The sequence below is a fragment of the Schistocerca gregaria genome, chromosome 7, assembly GCF_023897955.1.
Source record: "Schistocerca gregaria isolate iqSchGreg1 chromosome 7, iqSchGreg1.2, whole genome shotgun sequence".
In the NCBI taxonomy this organism is placed as follows: domain Eukaryota; kingdom Metazoa; phylum Arthropoda; class Insecta; order Orthoptera; family Acrididae; genus Schistocerca; species Schistocerca gregaria.
In genome coordinates, this window is record NC_064926.1 from 377,291,733 (window position 1) to 377,319,652 (window position 27,920).

Sequence of the window (27,920 nt, forward strand, 5' to 3'; positions counted from 1 at the left end):
TCTCACGTTCACTTTTCATGACACACTGAAACAAATGAGCCCTCGATCACAATTTTTAGTCTTATTAACCAGTTTTCAACACTTCTAAGGGTGGTTCAAAATGGTTCAAATCGCTCTGAGCACTATGGGACTCAACTGCTGTGGTCATTAGTCCCCTAGAACTTAGAACTACTTAAACCTAACTAACCTAAGGACACCACAAACATCCATGCCCGAGGCAGGATTCGAACCTGCGACCGTAGCAGTCGCACGGTTCCGGACTGCGCGCCTAGAACCGCGAGACCACCGCGGCCGGCCTCTAAGGGTGTCTTCATCAGAATTTAGACATAAGAGTGGTTTATAACATAATTACAAAGTTCTGGAAAAAAATTTATATATGAAAAAAGTGTAATAACTCACTAACAGAACCATACAGAGACAGTACTCACATGTCAAATATAAAATAAATAACAGGCCAGAAGGGCTTTAGTCACAAAAAATTCAAAAGGAATGTGTGAAGGCGAGCCTCTAAGGGCTGCTCATACCTGTACAGCCAGAGGTTGCAACGGCCGTACAGGTATAAGCAGCCGTTAGAGGCTCGCCTTCACATATTATTTTTTTGTTTTTTGTGACTAAAGCCCTTCTGGCCTGTTATTTATTTTATACTTGACATGTGAGTACTGTCTCTGTCTGGTATTGTTAGTCAGTACTTACACTTTTTTGTGTATAAATTTTTTTTACATAAATTCGTAATTATGTTATAAACCATTTTCAATGTCTAAATTTTGATGAAGAAAGTCTTAGAAGTGTTGAAACCTGGTTAATAAGACTAAAAATTGTGATCGAGGGATCATTTGGTTTAATTACAATTTATAAACTTCCACTGAACCAAGCAGCCATGTTTAAAACTGTGCTCAACATTCATATCGGCGGTCATCTTATTCACGGTATATAGTGGATTGCCCCTGTGGCTAAGAGGAAGTGGAATGGTGCCTATCATCAATCACTTATCGTCGTTCCTCTTTTTTTTTGGGTGGGTGGGTGGTGGGGGAGTAATCAGTCTTCTGACTTGTTTGATGCTGCCCACCACGAAGTCCTCTCCTGCATCAACCTCTTCATCTCAGAGTAGCGCTTACAACCTACGTCTTCAATTACTTGCTGGATGTGTCCAATATCCGTCTTCCTCTACCGTTTTTGACCACTACTGCTCTCTCTAGTACCATGGAAGTCATTTCCTCATGTCTTCACAGATGTCATATCATCCTGTCCCTTCTCCTTATCAGTCTTTTCCACATGTTCCTGTCCTCTATGATTCTCCGCAGAACCTCCTCATTCCTTACCTCAACAGTCCACCTAATTTTCAACATTCTTCTGCAACACCACATCTCAAATGCCTCGACTCTCTTCTGTTCCGGTTTTTCCACAGTCCATGTTTCACTATCATACAATGCTATACTCCAAACGTACATTCTCAGAATTTTCTTCCCAAATTAAGGCCTATTTTTTATAATAGTAGATTCTCTTGGCCAGGAATGCCCTTTTCGCCAGTGCTAATCTACTTTTGATGTCCTTCGTCCTCCGTTCATCATTGGTTATTTTGCTACCTAGACAGCAGAATTCCTTAACTTCATCTCCTTCGTGACCATCAATCCTGATGTTAAGTTTCTCTCTGTTGTCATTTCTGCTACTTCTCATAACTTTCGTCTTTCTTTGATTTACTCTCAGTCCGTAATTCTGTACTCATTAGACAGTTCATTCCATTCACCAGATCATGTGTCTTCTTCACTTTCACTCAGGATAACAATTTCATCACCGGATCGTATTTAATCCAACTCCTAATCCTTTCTTTTATTTCCATCACTGCTTCTTCGATGTATAGATTGAACAGTAGGGGCGAAAGACTACATCCCTGTCTTATACCCATTTTTAATCCGAACACTCCTATTATTCCCTCGTGGCTCTAGTGCATATTGAATATTATTCGTCTCTCTCTATAGCTCACCCCTATTTTCCTCAGAATTCCGAACAGTTTGCACCATTTTGCGTTGTCGAACGCTTTTTCCAGGTCTACGAATCCTATGAAGGTGTCTTGATTTTTCTCTAGTCTTGCTACCATTACCAATCGCAATGTCAGCAATGCCTCTCTGGTGCCTTTCCCTTTCCTGATAGTCAACTAACACATCCTCAATTTCCTTTTCCATTTTTATCTATATAATTTTTGTCAGTGACTTGGATGCATGAGCTGTTAAGCTGATAGTTCGATAATTCTCGCACTTGTAAATTCTTGCAGCCTTCGAAATTGTGTGGATGATATAAGTCAGATGGTATATCGCCAGACTCATACATTTTACACACCAATGTGAGTAGTAACTTTTGTTGCCATTCTCCCAATGATTTAAGAAATTCTGATGGAATGTTATTTACCGCTTCTGCCTTATTTGATCTTAAGTCCTCCAAAGCTCTATTAAACACTGGGTCTAATATTGGATCCCCAATCTCTTCCCTGTTGACCCCTGTTTCTTCTTCCATCACATCAGACAAAGCTTCCCCCAACAGAGACCTTCAATGTACTCATTTCACCTATCCGTTTCTCCTCTGGATTTAACAGTGGAATTCCCCTTGTGCTCTTAATGCTATTATCCTTGCTTTTAGTTTCACTGAAGGATGTTTTGACGTACCTGTATGCTGAGTCAGCCCTTCTGACTATCATTTTTTTTTTCGATTCCTTCATTTTTTTTGCAGCCATTTCGTCTTGGCCTCGCTGCACTTCCTATTTATTTCGTTCCTCAGCGACTTGTATTTCTGTATTCCTGAATTTCCCTGAACATTTTTTGTACTTCCTTCTTTGATCGATCAACTGAAGTTTTTCTTGTGTTACCCATGATTCGCTGATATCTTCTTTGTATGTGTGTTTTCATTTCCAGATTCTGTGGTTAACCATTTGTCTTCAACTGCACTGCCTACTGAGCAGCTTATGGGTGTGAAAATACTATCTTTGCGAAAGTAAAGAACCATCCTATACTCTGTTGGGCTAGGAAAACCCAGTTCCTCTCTAGTCGCCGTCTCGCAGCGATTATAGTTTCCCGTTCATAAATCGTGATATGCTGTTATATTCACTACACATGTCTTGTCACACTGTTGTCACACATTATGAATCGTAATTACTTGTTCATTTTTTAACGATCAGCACGAAAAGAGACTTTTCAAATTTATAATGTGATTAGTATCTTGTTTCTCACTCCATACAAATTATTATTACTATTAGCCACTGTTCGATCGTTAGACTCATAAAGGGTTATCACTTTTTAAAAGAGAAAGAAGCTTGGCTTTTTCACTTAAATGCATTATGTTACTTGAAAAAAGAAAAGAAAGAAAACAATTACGCCTTGCGTTGATTTGTGGTTCAGGTACAAAATTGTCAATGTAATCAAGATGTCCGCAGAAGTACTGTTTCCTATTAATTAAAAATAGTAAACAATGTTTACTTTCTAAATTCTGTAAAAAATAATGACACATTAAAAGAAATTAATTCTTGAATAGTAAATAGTCAAGGCCATGCCTTTTTATCTTCGTCTGAGTAATTATTCGTGATAGTCCCTTTTTTGTTATACTTCTTTTATTGCAGTGTTTTTTTATTTCTTACTTTTGTGTATCAAACTGCACTCTTTTCATACTGGAAAACTAACACCTCATGTGTATGAGACATCTCAATTAATTGACATAATGAATTGTTACACATATCATGAGTTTGAGTTTTTTTTTTTTTTTTTCAGGCGAAGGAGTTGGTGTGATAGTCGTAGCAAACTTTGTTACGTTATTAACCACAATTTCAATGTCGGCGGTCTGCACCAACGGACAGATAAAAGGAGGTAAGTAAATCACAGTGTCACTGACAACAAGCTGTAAATAAAACTCCGCGTTTGGTACTGTGCATGAATTATGACTTTATTTTATATGCATGTCTGTGCTACCAGGTCGTATAAAGGCCTGCTACTTAATTGGATGCTTCTTCGGTCTGAAAGAAGTCTAAAAGTGCTATGTGTGTTACTCACAAGATTTTGCAGTTGTTAGATCGGTTATTGCTGCTACGATGGCAAGTTGTCACGTTTAACTGAGTTTCAATGTGGTGTTATAGTCGGCTCACAAGAGTTGGAACACAGCATCTCCGAGTCTGCGTTGAAGTGGGGATTTTTCTCTACCACCATTTCACGAGTGTACGGTGAATATCTGGAATCCGGTAATACATTGAATCTCCGACATCGCTGCGACTGGAAAAAGACCCCGCAAGAACCGGACCAATGACGACTGAAGAGAATCGTTCAACGTGAGAGAAGTGCAACTCTTTCGCATGCTACGCCAGATTTCAATTCTGGGCCATCAACGAGTGTCAGCGTGCGAACCAGTCAACGAAACATCATCGATATGGGCTTTCGGGACCAAAGGCTCACTCGTGTACCCTTGATGACTGCACGACACAATGCTTTTCGCTTCGCCTGGGACCGTCAATACCGGCGTTGGGCTGTTGATGGTTGGAAACATGTTACCTGGTCGGACAAGTCTCGTTTCAAATTGTATCGAGGGGATGGACGTGTACGGGTGTGGAGACAACCTCATGAATCCATGAACCCTCCATGTCAGCAGAGAACTACTCAAGCTTGTGGAGGATCTGTAATTGTGTGGGGCGTGTGCAGTTGGTGTGATATGAGACCCCCTGATACGTCTAGATACTACTCTGACAAGTGACACGTACGTAAGCATCTTGTGTGATCACCTGCATCCATTCATACGTATTGTGCATTCCGACGGGCTTGGGCAATTCCAGTAGGACGATGCGACACCCCAAACGCCCAGAATTGCTACAGAGTGGCTCCAGGAGCCCCAAGGTGTTGATGAGCATATACGAGAAAAGTGAGAGGTTAATAAAAATACGTAACAAGAGTAATTTATAGTCTTTTCAGCTCCGAATACAATAGTAAGGAAGAGAAAGCAGGCAGAACTTTCAATAACATTACTTTCGGAAGAAAACGCGGAAGGAAAATTGTTTTCTCGAGTCATGCGATAGTTCCCACTAATTGTAGGAAGACAGATTCATAGGAAGCCGTTTCGAAGAGATCATGAGATTAGCAAAAATTTCATGTGGACTGTATCATGATTAGACCAGGTACTGGACTGAAAAATATATTCCTTTTACCTCTTTACATGTCTCATTTGCCCATTCTGAGGGAGATTGGTTTCACAGTCCCCTACATTCTCCTAATCTCTGAAATCTTGCTAGTGTGATTCTTGGCTGTTACGAATGTGGGATAGTTATTACCGGCAGGGCTCGTGGATTCTTGGAACTTTTAAAGTACGTAAATACTTAATAAACGGCATTTTCCCCATAAAGTCTTCCCTAGAGCTACGCTGAGTACTTTTACAGCGCTCTTTCTTTAACCAACGACACAAACCCATAATAAATCGCAAGACTTTTCCTTGCACTGCTTCGGTTTCTTCAATCCCTCTGACATGAAAAAACTCACTTATATATGAGCAACATTCTAGGATGCGATAAGGGATTTCTTTTAAGCCATGTAGTGGAAAATACTCTGCTAGGATTATCCCAATATGCCGACCGAGATGGTACTAATTGTAAATCTTACAAGTCCTTATAACAGCTCATTGTCATATGAGATAGATGTCCACAAAGTCTTTCCCGATGGCATGCCTGAATAAATATACAGAATTCAAACAATTCGCACTGTCTCTGAGCTTTATGCTGAACACATGTGCCGTACCAGGAAAAAGGAAATGAGAAGTCTGACTTGGTTGAACACTGCCGACAGGACGAACGCAAAATACAATTTTAAAGTTTATACTCTTAGCCCAAGCATGTTCATGTACGAATTCCGTCATGTAGGAGGCGGCCGAGATTACAATAAATTGCAACAATTTTAACCCGAGATCATCACAGTACGTGACACGGCAGGTCTTAACAGTGCCAGTAGCCGTCTCCGGAAGGGAGCAAGCAACTGTTTCAGACGAATTGATTAATTCTTAACTGCGCATTTAAATGCCTGCAAGTTCTGGATACTACACGATAAAGTTAAAACCTTTAATGGGTACCTTTGCATTGATATATTGATTTCCCTGGGCCCTGCAAGGAGCTGAGCATTCGCGAAGTATGGCGGACAAGCGTCTATAATCCGATCATCATAAGAATAGACCTGATCAAAACAAACACAAACGCGATGATTGGTCAGAAGCCATAGCACACGTACACTGGTGTTGTTACGCTCTCATGGAAGTAGGTCCTACTTATGTATTAGATACATTATTAGTAAGTTGCATTAAATGAAACTTTAAGATATTCAAATGTATTAACACCCATCAACGTTTTTCTTATTCACGCTTTAGCTACGTAGTTTTTATTTCAAAAATCGTTTACACTCACAGCCTCTACAGCGTTGTGCTCTGATTGTCGCCCTGTTCAAGAGCAGTATGAAAATGGCTGAGGCTGCTTTCTGTTCCGTAGTGAAACACGCGTGTGGAATACACTTAAAAAGTGCGAAGAAATAAGCTGTTCTTAATGTTTTTCATAAATTTTCGGGGATAATCGGCTTTGAAGTTTTCCCAGTCACTGTACGTAATACAATTCATAAAATATCCCACATCACACAAATAGCGTAGTTGGTAGCGTTATGGAATGTTAACCACATACAGTTAATCGTTCTTTGGTTTCAATCTCCCCTGCATCCTTTTTCTCTCGTTCAATTTAAAATACGTACATCTCGTAATTATAAAACTTATCATCACTTTTTATGAATAATGCACGCCTTCTTGTTTCTAATTACATATTGGACAAGAAATTTCTGTTTTCATTTCAAATACAAATTATTAATTACCGATATTTTATGAAAGATTGTTAATAAAAGTTGCTTAAATTAAGCAAACATAACAATTTAACTTTTAAGGCAATAATGAAAAACCAAATCCTGTTTATTTGGACTATGTCCATCGTTTGATACCACAGCGGTAGATAAATATCGTAGAAACATGAAAAACAATCATTTTCGTGTCATACAAACGCGGCATTTTTATATTTGCTACTGTACCATTACAATATGAACCCAACAGAACTGATCTGGAGCCAAGGTGCGGGATTTGGCCCGAGAAGTAACAAGGCTGTTAAGCTGCCAGACGTATTGGAACTAACACACGCAGCTTTTTCACATGTCACTGCCGAACGCTGGCGGCCTATACAACAGCTCGTCACAAAAGAAGAAGAGAACATGGGGCGCCTGGTTGGCTTTGTGGATTTTCTTATTGATACGCTCGTTATCAACGTAGCAGGTGACATTTCCAGAACTGAAATGTATTTCTCGGATCGGATAAGGAAGGAGCTTAGAGATTAACGGACGACTGACTGTAATTAATACCTTCAGTGGCTTCAACATTCAATAGTACGGTGAAATCCCTGCAGTATGCTTTTGCATTACACACAGCTCGTTCAGAAAATTACCCTAGGTTTAAGTTAGAAATTTTCATCACTCTTGTTTATAATTAGAATGCTATGTCATGTGAGATCGAGTGCATTTTATGCTTTCCGTCGGGTCACCTAAGAAGCGCGCTGTAGTGCTGGAGTTTCTGCGAATATTATTTCATTCTCTTTAAAATTAAATGACATTCGAAGCTATATTCTTTCCTTGCTCATCTCTTTTTACGTCTGAAGTGCAATTGCTCACATCATTGCAGTTTCGTTGGACCGCTGGCTGGCCAGTGCTGTCCAAGTTTAATGCGCCGGTAAAGCTGGTGTCCCACATTATCGCTCAGTCTTTGTGCGTGTAAACACAACATAAAACGTATCCTTATGATCGTACTTGACTGTACTGGTCACAGCTGGACTTCCGCTCGAAGTGAAACGAAATCCAATGACATTCAAGCAAACGCGTAAGAATACATGACTTAATGTTTACATCAGGTTATTTCTTATGATCAACAGAGAATAGTGTGACATCATGTTCGTTGTGGGACCCGCATTTCTCGTGGGATCCCAGAGCCCCAGCGGCGGGGAGCTGTCAGAAACTTGATTTCTGTGTCGGCCTGTGGGGTGTGACGTTCATGATGATACACGGGTTATGTTAGCATATAGCTGACGCCGCCAGTACCCAGGACATATGGAATTCCATTCTAATCTGCACCATGGGCCTAATAGGTGGTATGTCCACCTTTGGCACAGATAACAGTGACAACGTGTCGTGGCATGAAAGCAATGAGACCTTGGTAAGTCGCTGGAGGGAGTTGACACTACATATGCGCAAATAAGTCACCTAAATTCTGGGGAGGGTGGCGACGAACTCTGACGCCAAATTGAGTCACAACCAACATGTGTTCGATTTGGTAGATTTGGGGAGGCAGCACATCAACTGAAACTCGCTACTGTGTTCCTCGAACCACTCCATCACACACCTGGCCTTGCGAATGGCGCATTATCTTGTTGAAAAATGCCACTGCTGTTGGGAGACGTTATCATTATGATTTGGTATACATTGTTTACAAACAGTGTGCGTTACTCTTTGGCCGCCATGGGCCTTGCACGAGCTCCACTATATCCATGGAGGCTCACTTGAATGTTCTCTAGAGCATAACGGAGCTGCCGCCAGCTTATCACCGTCCCGCAGTACACAGCTGTTCCCCCGGAAGACGACGGATTCGCGCCCTGCCATTGGCATGATTAAGTAGGTATCTGGATTCAGCAGACCTTGCAACGCTCTGCCACTGCGCCAACATCCAGTGCCGATGTTCATGTGCCCATTTCAGTCTTAGTTGCTGATGTCGTGGTGTTAACAGTGGCACATGGGCGGATCGTCGGCTGCGGAAACCCGTCGTTAGGAGTCTTCGGTGCACTGTGTGTTCAGACACACTTGTACTCTGCTCAGTACTAAAGTCAGTTCCGCCACAGTCCGCCGCCTGTCTTCTTTTACCAATGTGCCCAGCCTACGACGGCCAACACCTGTAATGAGGGGTGTCTGCCCAGCCCCACGACTTCTGGACGTGGATTTACCTTGGTTTCATCATGTGTTGAAGACACTCACCACAGCACTGCTGGGATATCCAGCATGTCCTGCAGTTTCCGAAATGCTCGTGCCGAGACTCCGGGACCACACAGTCTGCCCTCAGCCAAACTCAGACCTTCCCCATTCTAGACACGGACAGCACGCTCACTGATACTACAAACACTGTGCGTGTGTCTGACTAGCAGCCATTCCTCGCCATGTGAAGCTGCTATGCCTGGACGGGTAGTAGGTTGGTGGTCATAATGTTCTGGCTGATTGGTATATTTTATACGTTGACGGTGATGTGGATACACATCTTGACAGGACAGAACTGTAAGGGAGGTAGCCACGTTATTTTATTATAATTTTATTGGTGTTGTTCACGTTTTCTACTAGTAACAATTAGAGATTTTTGTAAGATTATTCTTATGATGAAAGCTCGACCTTCGAAGCACGTAAATTTCAGAGTTTTGTATACTGTAAATAGGTGTTTGAGCCGATATTTTAACATTTATTCCCCAACTGTCGCAATAAGCGCCTCCAAAAATGTCCTCTACGCGTACAATTGTGAAACAGTTTCAGCATTCTGATAAAATATGATGTAGGTCCTATAATGTAGGAGCTGGTTGACTGTGCTAATGCGGTGGCTAAATAGATACAATGAAGTACCATTGAAAGTTAAAATATTTGTAATGTGATATCGAAGAAGCTACACTCCTGGAAATGGAAAAAAGAACACATTGACACCGGTGTGTCAGACCCACCATACTTGCTCCGGACACAGCGAGAGGGCTGTACAAGCAATGATCACACGCACGGCACAGCGGACACACCAGGAACCGCGGTGTTGGCCGTCGAATGGCGCTAGCTGCGCAGCATTTGTGCACCGCCGCCGTCAGTGTCAGCCAGTTTGCTGTCGCATACGGAGCTCCATCGCAGTCTTTAACACTGGTAGCATGCCGCGACAGCGTGGACGTGAACCGTATGTGCAGTTGACGGACTTTAAGGGGGCGTATAGTGCGCATGCGGGAGGCCGGATGGACGTACCGCCGAATTGCGCAACACGTGGGGCGTGAGGTCTCCACAGTACATCGATGTTGTCGCCAGTGGTCGGCGGAAGGTGCACGTGCCTGTCGACCTGGGACCGGACCGCAGCGACGCACGGATGCACGCCAAGACCGTAGGATCCTACGCAGTGCCGTAGGGGACCGCACCGCCACTTCCGAGCAAATTAGGGACACTGCTGCTCCTCGGGTATCGGCGAGGACCATTCGCAACCGTCTCCATGAAGCTGGGTTACGGTCCCGCACACCGTTAGGCCGTCTTCCGCTCACGCCCCAACATCGTGCAGCCCGCCTCCAGTGGTGTCGCGACAGGCATGAGTGGAGGGACGAATGGAGACGTGTCGTCTTCAGCGATGAAAGTCGCTTCTGCCTTGGTGCCAATGATGGTCGTATGCGTGTTTGGCGCCGTGCAGGTGAGCGCCACAATCAGGACTGCATACGACCGAGGCACACAGGGCCAACACCCGGCATCATGGTGTGGGGAGCGATCTCCTACACTGGCCGTACACCTCTGGTGATCGTCGAGAGGACACTGAATAGTGCACGGTACATCCAAACTGTCATCGAACCCATCGTTCTACCATTCCTAGACCTGCAAGGGAACTTGCTGTTCCAACAGGACAATGCACGTCCGCATGTATCCCGTGCCACCCAACGTTCTCTAGAAGGTGTAAGTCAACTACCCTGGCCAGCAAGATCTCCGGATCTGTCCCCCATTGAGCATGTTTGGGACTGGATGAAGCGTCGTCTCACGCGGTCTGCACGTCCAGCACGAACGCTGGTCCAACTGAGGCGCCAGGTGGAAATGGCATGGCAAGCCGTTCCACAGGACTACATCCAGCATCTCTACGATCGTCTCCATGGGAGAATAGCAGCCTGCATTGCTGCGAAAGGTGGATATACACTGTACTAGTGCCGACATTGTGCATGCTCTGTTGCCTGTGTCTATGTGCCTGTGGTTCTGTCAGTGTGATCATGTGATGTATCTGACCCCAGGAATGTGTCAATAAAGTTTCCCCTTCCTGGGACAATGAATTCACGGTGTTCTTATTTCGATTTCCAGGAGTGTATATTTGACTACAAGCATAATTTAGAAGATTTGTAAGAATCGATTAAGTGAAATCTCGTAAAAGACGCGATCGAGACTCAGCTCTCCAGAACTATAGAACCATCATCGTATCCTTGTTCAGTACAGTTCAGTTATTAGACACTAAAACATAAAATTATTGTGTTAATTTCCTCGCCGAGTACATATGGCTCACAAAGGTTTAGTCCGTACTGACGTGTCGAGACGAATTGTGCTTTTTTCCCACTCTCGGAATTAACGTAACTTAAAATCCACATGCCAAATTCAGCGGCCTATACACGCTGTAAATTGTCTAAAAAACTCACGAAAACGGTTATTTTCCCGATTGGCCCTTTCGTTTAAGAGATGGATACATCTGGATTCGTTAGCTGTTGATACGCCGATGGTAGTGCATGTGATCGTGGAAGTGCGTTCTCCTAATTATCGGTGCAGCGTTCATTTAACAGGTTTTGTTCAAAACTGGAGCTAATATTCTGTCTTTTAATTTTTGAAAAATTCAGCAAACGCACCATTTTGATCAACGCCCAAGCGCCGAAATTTATTCCATCTCGCCATACAGGTGATGGGGAACAGCCTGAATGTTTCACTACTTTTTATGGAGATACATAACTGACGCCAGCTGAAGCCAGCACCAGTACACAAGCGTGAAAGACTATGTGAAGTGCGAGACGGTGGTGAAACTGTAGGATGAACGTTTAAATAGAGCATAAATATGATTAGAAACTATCGAAACACTCGATATCACAGACTCAAAATCTATCAATGGGGAAGAAACTGGAGATAGTGTAGCTTACTGACGAATTAACGAGTGATAAGAACATATTGCATTAACATATCACCCGAAAGAAAAGTCAGGAATTAATTTTGTCTCGACAGCTAAAGAAAAAGGAATGTATGGGGTGAAAAGGGGACGCAAGAAAACCTAAAATCTAAGTATTGTTGAAAATGAATTTTTCTTTTGCGTTCTGTACTTTAAATATCTAGATCGAGAAACAAATATTCAGAACGAAGTAAGAGTCAACGCCATCTTTTCTTAATTTTATGAAGCCAGACAATTTGTTTTCACTCTCCGTGATACTCTACTATCTTGCAGAAGTGGTGGACTGTAGATACTGTTGACAACATTGGAGCAAAAGAATTAACGGTTTTGCGAAGCTGAATTACTGGCTTCAAGAAATAGCACAATATTGTGTCTATAAAGTTACCGCGTCTAGAATCACTTCGGAAAAACATGTGATTCTAAATGGAAGTGATCGAAGCGTTTGTTGTGAGTGCGGGGTAAAAAATTGCTGCCTGTAGTATAAGTGAGTCGCGCACGAATCTTCCAGATCACTTCAATTATGAAAAAGACGTTTTCATTTATAGAGAAAAACACATACAGAGGCATTTGGGTATAACTGTTTATACTCGTACACAATAACGGCCGGCTGGATCAAAAATGGTTCAAATGGCTCTAAGCACTATGGGACGTAACATCTGAGGTTATCAGTCCCCTAGACTTAGAACTACTTAAACCTAACTAACCTAAGGACATCACACACATCCATGCCCGAGGCAGGATTCGAGACTGCGACCGTAGCAGCAACGCGGTTCCGGATTGAAGCGCCTAGAACCGCTGTCACACGGCCGGCTGGATCGTTCATTGTTACCTGTGTTATATATGTTTTCTCCAAGATCGATCGGCAACTTTGCACTACGCCTAAAAAGATTAATGTTCTGCACACAAAGGGTTGTATTAGTTTCCCCAAGTCTGAAGAATGAGCACTGAGCATTTTACTTGCATCACGCTGTACTTCTGTTTTGTAGCAACCATTCCGTTCTACTTCTATCCTCTTAGTAAGGCCATAAAATACAGAATTTCGAAATGATCCTGAAAAAGAAACAGGTATACGTCAGATTTCACTTGATGTAATTTAATCGTTAGTGCGAAAATCTTCCGACAAAGGCGGGGATTTTACAGAACATTAACAGTGTGATTAAGAACAAATCCTGCAGTTTCCAACCTAACACCGCGACAGTGTTCTTAAGTTTCAACCACTATTACAGTGCCAGTATTCTTCAAAATCTCATTCCTCAACATAATATGTTCCATGTACCAACGTCGAACTCCGTCAGCGGCTCACAAGGCTGTCAAATGGCGTTATTTATGCTCAAGTTGCAGAAATAAACATCGTTATGGGTAAAGTATGAGTCTGGTTTTCCTCCAAAAACATTTAGTTATATCCTGACCGCGTTGAGTCGTGGATTTAGCGTTTGTCTCGCAAATCAATTGAAGCAGTTCCAAGGAAGCGCCGAGTAGTTCTCTACGTGAATTGACGGCTGTTCACCAGCGAGTGTCAAGCGCGAAAACCGTGCCAGACACACCGCATTTCATAAATTTTTGAGTAGCTTTCAGTTTGTGTCGACAGATAAAATTGTGCGTATGGAAATTTTGCAAAGTCAACGAGTAATGGGGAAAGAAGTCGAAGCAGTTTTCTACAGCCAAGTCTGACCGTTCTCCTCCAAGCCTACCAATAAGAGCAAAGATTGAATTTGTTGATTGGAAGGAAAAGCTACCTTTCAGCTTGCTGCGTAGATATTTGTGACCAGCAACTGGTAAGCTGTCTACAGGCTCTCAGGCCCTTTGGTAATTAGTCTCAAGTACTAAACATTAGAATGCACCTCTCAGTACACAGAATTTTGTTATACTTCCATAAGCTTGTTTTCGTCGCGTCTTTTATATCAGCTTTTACACTCAAGTCTGTGTTGAAGATGTCACGACTTTTCAAAAGTGGTCAATGTCAGAAAACGTACAGGCTGACGAAGTTCGTAATACAGATATATCGTTCGAAAGCCTACGGAAAGAAAATGAGAGCAGAAAATCCTTGCTATCCCATGAAAAAAATTAAACACTTGGGAATGGTATTAGGAGACAGATGAGGTCAAATTTCTTAAAGGCTTCATTATTTACACTCTCTTCAAGATTCACTTATGGAAGGCACCCAACGATAATTTTATAATTTTAACAAAACAAGTAATTGTCGGAGATATTTAGTGTACACAGTATGTGTTTAGCACGAGTACAACTTGCTAGGAACCAACATCTTTTAAATTATTAACGAAAAGTATATAATTGAGGAAGTTCTGCACTATTAATTTATTCCGTTAACCAGTTTTCAGCTTAAGAGGCCATAATCTGTCTTTAACTGGCTATTTTGTACGGATTTCCAAGAAAATGGAGACTAAATATTGAATAATACTTCCATTTCAGCGTCAGTTCATTGCACTGTGACCGATGTGTCCCACATACTTTCATTGCTTGATCTACTTTTTAACTTTAAGAGTACATAACGGGTGATCCGAACTATGGATAAAGGTCTATGAAACCACTGTGTATAATCTCCCCAGTTATCACATCAGCTTCGAGAAAATGCTGCGCTTAGCAACAACGTCGAAATATGGTAACAATTTTATTTTGCAAGTTAACTTCAACATGTTTCCATTTTTGCTCGTTGTTAAACAGAATATCCACGTGTTATTATTAGTTTTACATTTGCCTGCATCAGTCAGAAATTGAAAAAAAAAACATCAAATATATTTCTTGGTAATAACATTCTGGTAACTTGAGGAGACATCTATGTACACGTCAATAAAGTGGGCGGTGGTTATGTAAATACAGTAAATGCTCAAAATTACACTTATTCACTTACACATAAACTAACCCTCAAATCATCAAAACACTGGTATCAGAAACGGTAAACAGACGTGGCACGTACAAGAAGGAATTTTTAAAGATTTTTTGCTGTTCTAACTAAGTACGTGTGAAACAGGAGTATGTAAAACTGGAACCTTGGGCTCGTTACGTTGCCCTGTGATCATTCAATGCAGCTTTATTTCGACTGAACGTTCGTTGTTGATACATGCTGTACATGTTAAAGTAACGCATGCCGAAGAATTCTCACGGATTGTGTAACTTCTTAACTTGCAGTCGTAATATTGATGTGAAGCAAAGAATGGAGCATGAAGGTGACTCGATCACGTAACATAATCTTTGTTTCTTCCGTCTTGAAATGCACGTTATGTCAGAAATCTCTTAAGTTCCCGACTCACTTAATTACTTTTGAGAGTTGTAAGGTAGTAAAATGTTCCAAAAATCTTAAGTTGTCTTCTAAACTATTAATTGTCTATAGACGTAATTGAAAGCAAGGATTAACATATATTGTATTATGAACTTACCACGTTCTAGCAGAGGTGGAAACTTTTCTAGGAACTCAAGATCGATCCAAAAAGAAAGAAATAAACGGTGTAGAAAAACAGTAGGAAAAGCATAGTTAGAAATACTTCTTTAATATCGCGTTACGTCAAATATCGTTGTGTATACCGCATGCGCCTAAGAACAATGGAAGATATGCAACAAACACTACAACATAAGTTCTCTGGAAATATCACAAACAGTAGGGGAGCGTGTTGTACTTTGGTGCACTTTTCAGACTTTAGCCTCTAACCCCCCCCCCCTCCCCCCCTCCCCCCTCCCTGTAAAAAGTTTAATTATTTTCTTATTCCAGTTCTAAATTATGACATCACTTTTTATGTAGTGCAATCTTTTTCTTAAATTACAAAGAATTACTCCGGAAAATTAAGGTTTTTCCAAGTGTGAAATCATGCTCCAAGGAACAATATGGTCATGTACCTCCAAACAAATATTCCATTGAAATTGAAATGGAAAATCTGGTCTGTACTGTATTTAACAGTCTGTCCGCTACGTTATTGCTCTACCACACACCAATAACGAGTCAGTAAAATCATATTAAGAAGAAGTATTATTAAAAACTAATTAAAAGTTGGACGCATTTGAAATAGAAGCTACTGGAAACTAACACAGATTTCAATTTTCAAGAGAGATAAGACTGGCGAGACATTAAAGAACTCCGTACATTTGCAAGTACCACGTTTTCCATGGCAAGGGGCCTTCTTTTTCGAGTTACAAGATGGTGCACGACCGACGAAGTATGGGTTGATGAACTATATGTTATATAAACATTTCTAAAAATGTGAAGCATTTTACTTACCATAAAATTCTGAATCTGACGACTTAACAGTATACTGCAAACTTTTTTAATGTATTATACAGTACTTAAATCTGTAGAACGCGATATACTTACAACTGCTGCACAAAGCACAACCTCAGGTCTAACAACTACAAGAACTGTAAAACGTACTGGGAACTGCTTACGGCGGTCTCTAGTCAGCATTCATTCCCGCAATTCTAAAATCAGTCTTTAGACTGCAGTACCGATCAAAACACCTCGAGTGTTCCTGGATACACTATCCTCTAGGTACAACACTCTCCCCTTTACTAAACGCCTCAAAATCGCGCATCACCAACGTTCTCAATGTACGTAAAAGTTTACTGATAAATTTCAGGAACCCATCACACCGTTTACTATTTAGGGGCAATATTAAGAGGCAGACTTAAAATTGTTGGAAGTGCTCTGAAAAAAGAAAACATCAGACAAGACCCTTCTACTAGCCATTGCAAAAAAATTGTTTATCGTATTCAGTAAGTAGCACATTAGCCATGACAGCAGACGCAGAACGAGTGCAGAGATAACGCTGCTACAGTCGAGTTGCCGTAAGAAGATCGCTGATATTTGCAGTGGGCTGGGCATGACAGCTTCGTGCGTCTACCTCAGTCAACTAAGTAACGCGATTTCTTAAACGTCTCTGTAGCAACGCCACAGAATAGAAAGTAGAGTACACAGAAGAAAAGCAGAGGGCGGCTTCTTTGATTTGTATGAAGTCAAACGTTGCACTCGAAGCCACACTGAAGCCGAGTAAACGCGAAACGATAGCAGCCTACTACTAAGGCACGGCATGGACATTCTCACGAAAGTGAACTAATACAACTAAGTGAAAGCTTACACAAAAGGAAACGATAATGAAATAAGTTATAATAAACTTTTAATTAAAAACTTATTACATGAGCTTTCATATTCATTGCAGTTCACATGCGCAAGTTGTAAATTGCCACTGCTTATAGCTTAAGTTGTCAATGAAGCTACTTTTTGTAAATATCGTTCTCTTCCTTTCGGAAATTTTATTTGATTTTTTAATTATTCTTTTCTGGTACTTTGAGTTAATAAATCAACTTAACTTCCAACAGAGACAGCTGTTATGAGTCACTGTGCAGTAGATTCGGTATTTTTATCAGGGCTGGAATTTTCGTTCAAGTATTCAGCCAGAAAGTAACACATAGGCATTAGTTTACATGAAGACAGAAGGCTGCACAAAAATTTAATTTATGCAAATATTCTGAATTACATCCAGAACTTTAAGTCCACTCTAATACATTATATAATATGAATTATATTTGTTCAATAGATGACGATTGATAAGTGTCACGAAGAAACTTTTCTCAAACTTTGACCTAAAGATGAGATGTGTTTCAGCTTTTACATTATGTAACATTGTACGAGGGTCAGTCAAAAAGTAATGCCTCCTATTTTTTTTCTACGTTTAATTGTCAGGAAATTTAAATGCAATTACATAGGTTGAAAACCACAACATTGAGGAACATTTTGTCATTTTTCAATGCAATCTCCGCCCATCTCTACAGTTTTGGTCCATCTTTGAACAAGGGCATGTATCCCAGCACGGTAAAAATCACAGCTCTGCTTCCTAAGCCATTGACGCACGGATGTTTTGACGGCCTCCTCATCTTCAAAATGAATCCCACGATAAGCTTCTTTTAGTGGCCCGAACAGATGGAAGTCTGATGGTGCCAGGTCAGGGCTGTATGGGGGATGAGGCAAAACTTCCCATCCAATTTTGACAATCTCGTCAGAGGTGTGACGACTGGTGTGTGGTCTTTCATTGTCATGCAAAAGAAGAACATCTGCCATTGATTTTGTTGGGCGAACTCGCTGAAGACGTGCTTTAAGTTTTTTGAGGGTTGTGACGTATTGGACAGAATTTATTGTGCATCCGTGCTCCAAAAAATCAACCAGAATCACACCTTCTGTATCCCAGAAAACTGTTGCCATAACTTTCCCTGCCGATCGCACAGTTTTGAATTTTTTCTTCCTCGGCGAGCTTGTGTGACGCCACTCCATTGACTGCCTCTTTGATTCGGGTTCAAAAAAATGCACCCATGTTTCGTCCCCGGTCACAATTTTTTTCAGAAACTCATCTCCCTCCAAACGGAAGCGCTGCAAGTGTTGGGAGGCTATTGTTTTCCTTGCCTCTTTATTCTGATCGGTTAACATTTTTGGAACCCACCGCGCACAAACTTTTGAGTACCCCAATTGTTTAATAATCGTGATCACACTGCCTTTACTAAGAGAAATAATGCGACACACTTCATCTGCAGTCACCCGACGGTCACCACGAATGATGTCATCAACTTTCTGAATGTTGTGTGGAGTCACTGCACTCACCGGCCTGCCGCTCCGCTTTTCGTCAGTCAACGGTGTTTGCCCTTCAGCTTCCTTACAACGACGAACCCATCGTCTAACAGTGCTGACATCCACTGTCACAACACCATACACCTTCTTCAGTCTTTCATGAATGCGTATGGGCGTTTCACCTTCTGCATTCAAGAATTCAATCACACAACGCTGTCTCAAACGAACATCGATGTCGGCCATCTTACAAACTTCTGCTGTGCTGCCACGTGTTGACACAGAAAGTTACTACTGCAGTGGATTGCAGAAGAAGGTTTGAGGAATGGCGCCAAATTCAAATTTTTCACTTAACTTAATTTTTTTAAGTAGAAAAAAAATGGGAGGCATTACTTTTTGACCGACCCTCGTATATATGCAGATAAGCGATGAATGGTATTCCCCCTAAACTGGAACAGCATGTGGGCTGAGGTGTGTATGTGATTTGGATTGAGGTGGGACGCATACTAGTGTAGTTCGTACAGCTGTGTAACGTCGCTGTGTCAGAGTAGTGTAGTGGTTAGAGCATCTGCATCGAGATAGGCGTACCTGGGTTCGAGTACTCGTTTTGGTACAAATTTTCATTGGCCGCTTCAGCTTGCATATATACATCGTAGATGTTTGAGACTTGGAAAGGCCTCTGGAACCCTAGAGTTTTATTACATCATCTAACTCTGTGTGGAATGTCTTCTTCTTCATTTAGTACAACCATAAATCACGACCACTAGTTTGATAAACGTGCGTCTACTTGCACGAACTGTTCCCGACTGAGCTGCAGGCTACTTGCACGTGGCGCCATCACGTAGAACGTTCAAATAAAATGCTGTAACTTAGGTTTTCTCCATACTGTAGTGAGATGTCGCTTTCTTTCCAACTTTAAAAACAATTTCGATGTGTTAGCTACATGTAGTACACAGAAAAGTATCATCTAAAACGAAGCAAATGTAAACCAACCACACCACATTTATCACTGCAAACTTTTCAAATTTTATACTTGGAAATTAAGTATCACAGTAACTATGACCAATATAAAAAAATACACTTGCATTAAAATTTAGTTTATACAAATGTTTTTCTTATGGCCAGACCTGTAAGTTCACTGAAACATAGGCTGAAGAGCCGAAGAAACTGGTACACCTCCCTAATATCGTGTAGGGCCCCCGCGAGCACGCAGAAGTGCCGCAACACGACGTGGCATGTATTCGCCTATTGTCTGAAGTAGTGCTGGAGGGAACTGACACACCATGAATCCTGCAGGACTGTCCATAAATCCGTAAGAGTACAAGCGGGTGGAGATCTCTTTTGAACAGCACGTTGCAAGGGATCCCAGATGTGCTCAATAATGTTCATTTCTGAGGAGTTTGTTTAAATTCAGAAGAGTGCTCCTGAAGCCATTCAGTAGCAATTCTGGACGTGTGGGATGTTTCATTGTCCTGCTGGAATTGCCCAAGCCCGTCGAAGTCCACAATGGTCATGAGTGGATGCAGGTGATCGGACGGGATGCTTATGTATGTATCACGTGTCAGAGTCACTCGCCCCACGCCATTACAGAGCCTCCACCAGCCTGAACAGTCCAGGATCCATGGATTCATGAGGATGTCTCCATATCTGTACACATCCATCCGCGCAGTACAATTTGAAACGAGACTCCTCCGACCAGGCAACATGTTCCCAGTCATCAGCAGTCCAAAGTCGGTGTTGACGGCACTGCAGTCATGGACTGTGCGGCTGGTGCCGGCGGAGGTTCGAGTCCTCCCTCGGGCATGGGTGTATGTGTTTGTCCTTAGGATAATGTAGGTTAAGTAGTGTGTAAACTTAGGGACTAATGACCTTAGCAGTTGAGTCCCATAAGATTTCACACACATTTGAAAATTTTTACGGTGTTGACGGGCCCAGGCGAGGCATAAATCTTCGTGTCGTGCAGTCATCAAAGGTACACGAGTGAGCATTCGGCTCCGAAAGCACATATCGATGAAGTGCACGCTGACACTTGTTGACGGCCCAGCACTGAAATCTGCTGCAATTTGCGGAATGGTTGCGCTTCTGTCACGTTGAACGATTCTCTTCGGTCGTCTTCGGTCCCGTTCTTGCAGGATCTTTTTTCGGCCGCAGTTATGTCGGAGATTTGATGTTTTACCGGTCTCCTGATATTTGCGGTACACTCGTGAAATGGCCGTACGGGAAAATCCCCACTTCATCGCTACCTCAGAGATGTTGTGTCCCATCGCTTGTGCGCCGACTGTAACACGATGTTCAAACTCACTTAAATGTTGATAACGTGCCATTGTAGTAGCAGTAATCGATCTAACAACTGCACCACACACTTGTTGTCTTATATAGGCGTTGCGTACAGCAGTGCCGTATTCTGCCTGTGTACATATCTCTGTATTTGAATACGCATGCCTAACCTGTTTCTTTGGCGCTTCGATGTATTATGTAATACGAATCACATTCGTTTGATAAATGACGATTGACAAGTGTCACAAAGAAAGTTTGATCTAAGATACGAAACAAATCAATTCTGTGTGGCAATCACTTTCCTCAGAATGAAATGAGAGATGTTAAGTACACTAGTGAAGAAAACGCGGAAATGCGGAACAAGTTGTTTTTAACTTTTTTAATGAATAGGAGAACTTCTACCGAAAAAGTAACACGAGGAATTGATTTAGCTTTGCTTCATTTAGATACAGAATTTTTTTGCGTTTTAATTAGCTTTTATTGCTTACAGCAAGGAAATCAGAAACCCCATTTTACTCATGTATCACCCATTTTGTGGAAACCACTCGTTGCTTTCCTGTTTGGTCTTTTGTGTTACAACTGCTCATATTTCTACCTTTAAACAACAGTTTACCTGAAGGTAAACCCTGCAGCTACAATACACAACTTTAAAAAATAAACAAACCGTACCTGTTCGCCTTTGGCTTCAGACTCAGTTGTTTAATATTTTCAAATATGCCAAACTTCGCGTGTGCGCACTAAATTTTGGCGCATAGATTGCAGTCGAGTTTCCATTCTTTGTACTCTCTGCTCTGTGGCGGCGTCTCAGTGTTGCCGTAATTCAATAGAAGCGAAATGGGTCGAAGACTTCTATCCAAGCACCCTTTGCTCAGACCGGCGTGGCGACAGAAGAAAGCAAATGGAAAGCTGAAGTTTTAAATTTCACATTCAAGAAATTGTTCACACAGGATGATCGTGGGAACCTATCGTCGTTCGAACATCGCAGAGACCCCCGTAAGAAGGGGACGTAGTAATAGGCCTATGACGTAGGGAAGCAACTGAAAGAGATGAACACAAATAAGTCGCCAAGTCCGGGCAGAATTCCAGTTCGGCTTTACAAAAAGTACTCTAAGGCAATGGCCTCTTACTTAGCTTGCATTTATCTTGAATATCTCTCCCACTGCAAATTTCCAAGCGACCGGAAAATAGTGCAGGTGACTCTTGTTTATAAAAACGGAAAAGGAACAAATCCGCCAAATAACAGACGAATATCCTTAATACACTCCTGGAAATTGAAATAAGAACACCGTGAATTCATTGTCCCAGGAAGGGGAAACTTTATTGACACATTCCTGGGGTCAGATACATCACATGATCACACTGACAGAACCACAGGCACATAGACACAGGCAACAGAGCATGATCAATGTCGGCACTAGTACAGTGTATATCCACCTTTCGCACCAATGCAGGCTGCTATTCTCCCATGGAGACGATCGTAGAGATGCTGGATGTAGTCCTGTGGAACGGCTTGCCATGCCATTTCCACCTGGCGCCTCAGTTGGACCAGCGTTCGTGCTGGACGTGCAGACCGCGTGACACGACGCTTCATCCAGTCCCAAACATGCTCAATGGGGGACAGATCCGGAGATCTTGCTGGCCAGGGTAGTTGACTTACACCTTCTAGAGCACGTTGGGTGGCACGGGATACATGCGGACGTGCATTGTACTGTTGGAACAGCAAGTTCCCTTGCCGGTCTAGGAATGGTAGAACGATGGGTTCGATGACGGTTTGGATGTACCGTGCACTATTCAGTGTCCCCTCGACGATCACCAGAGGTGTACGGCCAGTGTAGAAGATCGCTCCCCACACCATGATGCCGGGTGTTGGCCCTGTGTGCCTCGGTCGTATGCAGTCCTGATTGTGGCGCTCACCTGCACGGCGCCAAACACGCATACGACCATCATTTGCACCAAGGCAGAAGCGACTCTCATCGCTGAAGACGACACGTCTCCATTCGTCCCTCCATTCACGCCTGTCGCGACACCACTGGAGGCGGGCTGCACGATGTTGGGGCGTGAGCGGAAGACGGCCTAACGGTGTGCGGGACCGTAGCCCAGCTTCATGGAGACGGTTACGAATGGTCCTCGCCGATACCCCAGGAGCAACAGTGTCCCTAATTTGCTAGGAAGTGGCGGTGCGGTCCCCTACGGCACTGCGTAGGATCCTACGGTCTTGGCGTGCATCTGTGCGTCGCTGCGGTCCGGTCCCAGGTCGACGGGCACGTGCACCTTCCGCCGACCACTGGCGACAACATCGATGTACTGTGGAGACCTCACGCCCCACGTGTTGAGCAATTCTGCGGTACGTCCACCCGGCCTCCCGCATGCCCACTATACGCCCTCGCTCAAAGTCCGTCAACTGCACATACGGTTCACGTCCACGCTGTCGCGGCATGCTACCAGTGTTAAAGACTGCGATGGAGCTCCGTGTGCCACGGCAAACTGGCTGACACTGACGGCGGCGGTGCACAAATGCTGCGCAGCTAGCGCCATTCGACGGCCAACACCGCGGTTCCTGGTGTGTCCGCTGTGCCGTGCGTGTGATTATTGCTTGTACAGCCCTCTCGCAGTGTCCGGAGCAAGTATGGTGGGTCTGACACACCGGTGTCAATGTGTTCTTTTTTCCATTTCCAGGAGTGTAGTATATTGCAGAATTCTTGAAAATATTCCCAGTTTGACTATAACAAATTTCCTTGAGAAAGAATAGCTTATGTCCACGAAACAGCAGGGTTTTAGAAAGCATCGTTCGTGCGTAATTCAGCTTGCCGGTTTTCTTACATGATGTACTGGGAACGTTTGATGAAGGGAAACAGACAGATTCCATATTCCTAGATATCCGAGAAGCATTTGACATGATGCCCCACTGCAGGCTGTTAACGAAGATGCGAGCATGTCTGATAGGTTTCCGGAAGTGTGAGTAGTTCGAAGACTTCTTATGTAATAGAGCCCAGAACGTTGTCCTGGACCGCAGAGGTTCACCAGATAGAAAGGTATCGTCAGCAATGATGCAGAGCAGTGTGATAGGACCGCCATTATTTCCTATATACGAGGGTCACTCCAAAAGAAATGCACACAGTTTTTTTTAAATCCATCTTTTATTCTACATGTTTGAAAGTTTTACAGTGTGTAGATACATCCTTTAGGTACAATATTTTCATTTCTCCACATAATTTCCATCCCTCTCAACTGCCTTACGCTTTCTTGGAACCAGCGCCTGTATACTCGCACGGAAAAATTCTGGACCAACCTGTTGGAGCCACTGTTTAGCAGCGTGCAAAAGGGAGTCATCATCTTCAAACCTTGTTCCACGAATAAAGTCTTTCAGTTTCCCAAAGAGATGATAGTCACATGGTCACATGGAGCCAAGTCAGGACTGTAAGGCGGGTGTTTCAGTGTTGTCCATCCGAGTTTTGTGATCACTTCCATGGTTTTTTAACTGACATGTGGGAGTGCATTGACGTGCAACAGCAAAACATCCTGCTTTTGCCGATGTGGTCGAACACGACTCAATCGAGCTTGACGTTTCTTCAGTGTCGTCACATATGCATAAGAATGTATGGTGGTTCCACTTGACATGATGTCCACAAGCAAGAGTCCTTCCGAATCGAAAAACCCGTCGCCATAACTTTTCCAGCAGAAGGCGTGGTATTGAAATTTTTTTCCCATGAGTGAATTTCCATGATGCCACTCCATTGATGGCCTCTTCGTCTCTGGTGAAAAATGATTGAGCCATGTTTCATCACCTGTCACAATTCTTCCAAGAAATTCTTCTCCACCATTCTCGTACTGTTCCAAAAGTTCGCTGCATACCGTTTTTCTTGTTTCTTTGTGAGCCACTGACAACATCTTGGGAAACCACTTGGCACAAACCTTTTTTAACGCCAACACTTCCAGTATTCTGCAAACACCTCCTTCCCCTATCCCAACGTAGCGTGACAATTCGTTCACTGTGATGCCTCTGTCAGCCGTCACCAATTCGTTAACTCTCTGCAAATTGTCTGGAGTGTGTGCAGTACGAGGCCTGCCGCTGCGAGGATAATCCTCAAAATTGCCGCGCCCGCTTTCATCACTTAACCTACTTGCCCAAAGACTAACTGTACTGCGATCGACAGCAGCATCTCCATACACCTTTATCAACTTCTTGTGGATGTTTCCCACTGTCTCGTTTTCACAGCACAGGAATTCTATGAGAGCTCGTTGCTTCTGACGAACGTCAACTGTAGCAGCCATCTTGAAGACATGCTGTGACGGCGCCACTCACTGGAACAGTTTGTACTAAGTTTGAAAACAAACGGGAAGGATGTATCTACACACTGTAAAACTTTCACACATGCAGAATGAAAACAGTATTTTTACAAAAATAGTGTGTATTTATATTGGAGTGACCCTCGTACATAAATGATCAGACGCACAGGACTCATTTTGATTGGTTTGGGGGATTCAAGGGACCAGACTGCGACGGTCATCGGTCCCTTTTTCCAAATACTAAAAATACCCACAGAGAATAAAAAACGTTCAACAGAATAGGAGACAGACGACACAGAACAAAAGAAACGTAGGCAAGGACCAGACAAAACGAAAGAAAATCACCCCGAGTGTGACAATGGTTGGCCGACCATAGGAACAAAGAAAGGATAATCCAACCGCCGAGAACACATTAAAAACTGAGTTTAAAACCATAGGCCAAAGGCCAGAATCAGCACAAAACAATAAAATAAAACATAGACACCCAGATTAAATGATAAAAGCCACCTGCCCGAATAAAACGCAAAACTAAGCCAGCCATAGCAGGGTTATCTCTTAAAAGGGCAAGGAGCGTGTCAGGCAGTGCGAACGACTGCCTGAGCACAGCTAAAAGCCGACACTCCAATAAAATGTGGACCACAGATAAAACGGAGCCGCAGCTACATAGAGGTGGGTCCTCACGGCGCAATAAGTGGCCGTGCGTCAGCCGAGTGTGCCCAACGCGCAGCCGGCAGAGGACAACAGACTCCTGGCGGGAGACCCGCATGGACGACCGCCACACAGTCGTCGTCACCTTGATTGGAAGGAGTTTGTTGGGCGTGGGCAGATTGCGCCAGTCAGTGTCCCAAAGCGATAGAACTTCGCGGCGAAAGACTGCCCGCAAATCAGTCTCCGGGAGGCCAATCTCCAGAGATGGTTTACTGGTGGCCTCTTTCGCCAGGCGGTCAACATTCTCATTGCCGGGTATCCCAACATGGCCTGGGGTCCACACAAAGACCACAGAGCGGCCGCAACGGGCAAGAGTATGCAGGGACACCTGGATAGCCATCACCAGACGAGAACGAGGGAAACACTGGTCGAGAGCTCGTAAACCGCTCAGGGAATCGCTACAGATAACGAAGTACTCACCTGAGCAGGAGCGGTTATGCTCTAGGGTACGTAAGATGGCCACCAGCTGAGCAGTGTAAACGCTGCAGCCAGCTTGCAATGAACGTTGTTCGGAATGGTCCCCTAGAGTTAGCGCATACCCGACACGACCAGCAAGAATCGATCCGTCAGTGTAAACAATGCCAGAGCCCTGATACGTGGCCAGGATGGAATAAAAGCTGCGGCCGAAGGCCTCCGGAGGTACTGAGTCCTTCGGGCCCTGTGCCAAGTCAAGCCAAAGGCAAGGGCGAGGCACACACCAGGGGGGTGTGTGCAGAGGGGCCTGGAAAGGAGGTGGAACAGGGAAAAACTCAAGCCCGGAGAGAAGCTCTTTGACACGTACAGCGATCGGAAAACCCGATCGGGGCCGAAGTTCTGGCAGATGGACGACTGACTGCAGGAACAGGACACGATAATTTGGATGCCCGGGCAAGCTAAAAACATGGGCAGCATAAGCAGCCAGTAATTGTTGGCGTCTGAATCGCAGTGGAGGGACACCTGCCTCCATAAGTATGCTGTCCACAGGGCTGGTCCGGAAGGCACCAGTGGCAAGTCGTATCCCACTGTATAGTATTGGGTCCAGCACCCGCAACGCAGATGGGGATGCTGAGCCATAAGCCAGGTTCCCATAATCCAGACGAGACTGGATTAACGCCTGGTAGAGCTGTAGGAGAGTAGATCGGTCGGCGCCCCAGCGGGTGTGGCTCAAGCATCTCAGAGCGTTTAGATGCCGCCAACACGCCTGTTTAAGCTGCCGAATATGAGGCAGCCAAGGCAACCGGGCATCAAAAACTACACCCAAAAACCTGTGGGGTTCCACCACAGCAAGAAGTTCGTTGTCAAGATAAAGCCGTGACTCAGGATAGACCGTTCGGCGCCGGAAGAAATGCATAACGCGGGTCTTGGCAGCCGAAAACTGAAAACCATGTGCTGCAGCCCAAGACTGCGCCTTGCGGATTGCGCCCTGTAGCTGACGTTCAGCAGCTGCAATGCCAATGGAGCTGTAGTAAAGGCAGAAGTCGTCAGCATACAGGGAAGCGGAGAATGAATTTCCCACGGCCGCAGCGAGCCCGTTAATGGCTATTAAAAACAGGCAGACACTTAAAACAGAACCCTGTGGCACATCGATCTCCTGGACGTGGGAGGAACTATATGAGGCCGTGACTTGCACGCGGAAGGTACGATACGACAGAAAATTGCGGACAAAGATCGGCAGAGGGCCCCGAAGACCCCATCCATGAAGCGTAGAAAGGATGTGATAACGCCATGTCGTATCGCACGCCTTCCGCATGTCGGAAAAGACAGCGACCAGGTGCTGACGGCGGGCAAAGGCAGTACGGATGGCCGACTCCAGGCCCACGAGATTGTCGGCGGCGGAGCGGAGCCAGAAGGCCCCGAGACTCCAGTACCCAATGCAAGCGCCGGCTCACCATCCGTTCAAGCAACTTGCAAAGAACATTGGTGAGGCTAATGGGACGGTAGCTGTCCAACTCCAAAGGGTTCGCACAGGACGAGCGGCTGTTTGCTGATGATGCTATGGTGTACGGAAAGATGTCGTCTCTGAGTGACTGCAAGAGGATACAAGATGACTTACACAGAATTTCTAGAAAAATGTGATTAGGAGTATGCTTGACACAGTCACTTCGATTAACTGTATAGGCGTAACGCT

The 27,920-nt window shown here is 43.8% G+C and overlaps 1 protein-coding gene across 1 annotated transcript in view; it reads left to right on the forward strand.

Moving 5' to 3' along the window:
- The window catches only part of LOC126282164 (bumetanide-sensitive sodium-(potassium)-chloride cotransporter-like), a 562,271-nt gene that overhangs the window by 383,843 nt on the left and 150,508 nt on the right, over window positions 1–27,920 (forward strand). The window contains exon 4 of the mRNA XM_049981684.1: window positions 3,753–3,848. Coding sequence (XP_049837641.1) covers window positions 3,753–3,848 — 96 coding nt within the window. The remainder of the gene's footprint in view (window positions 1–3,752; window positions 3,849–27,920) is intronic.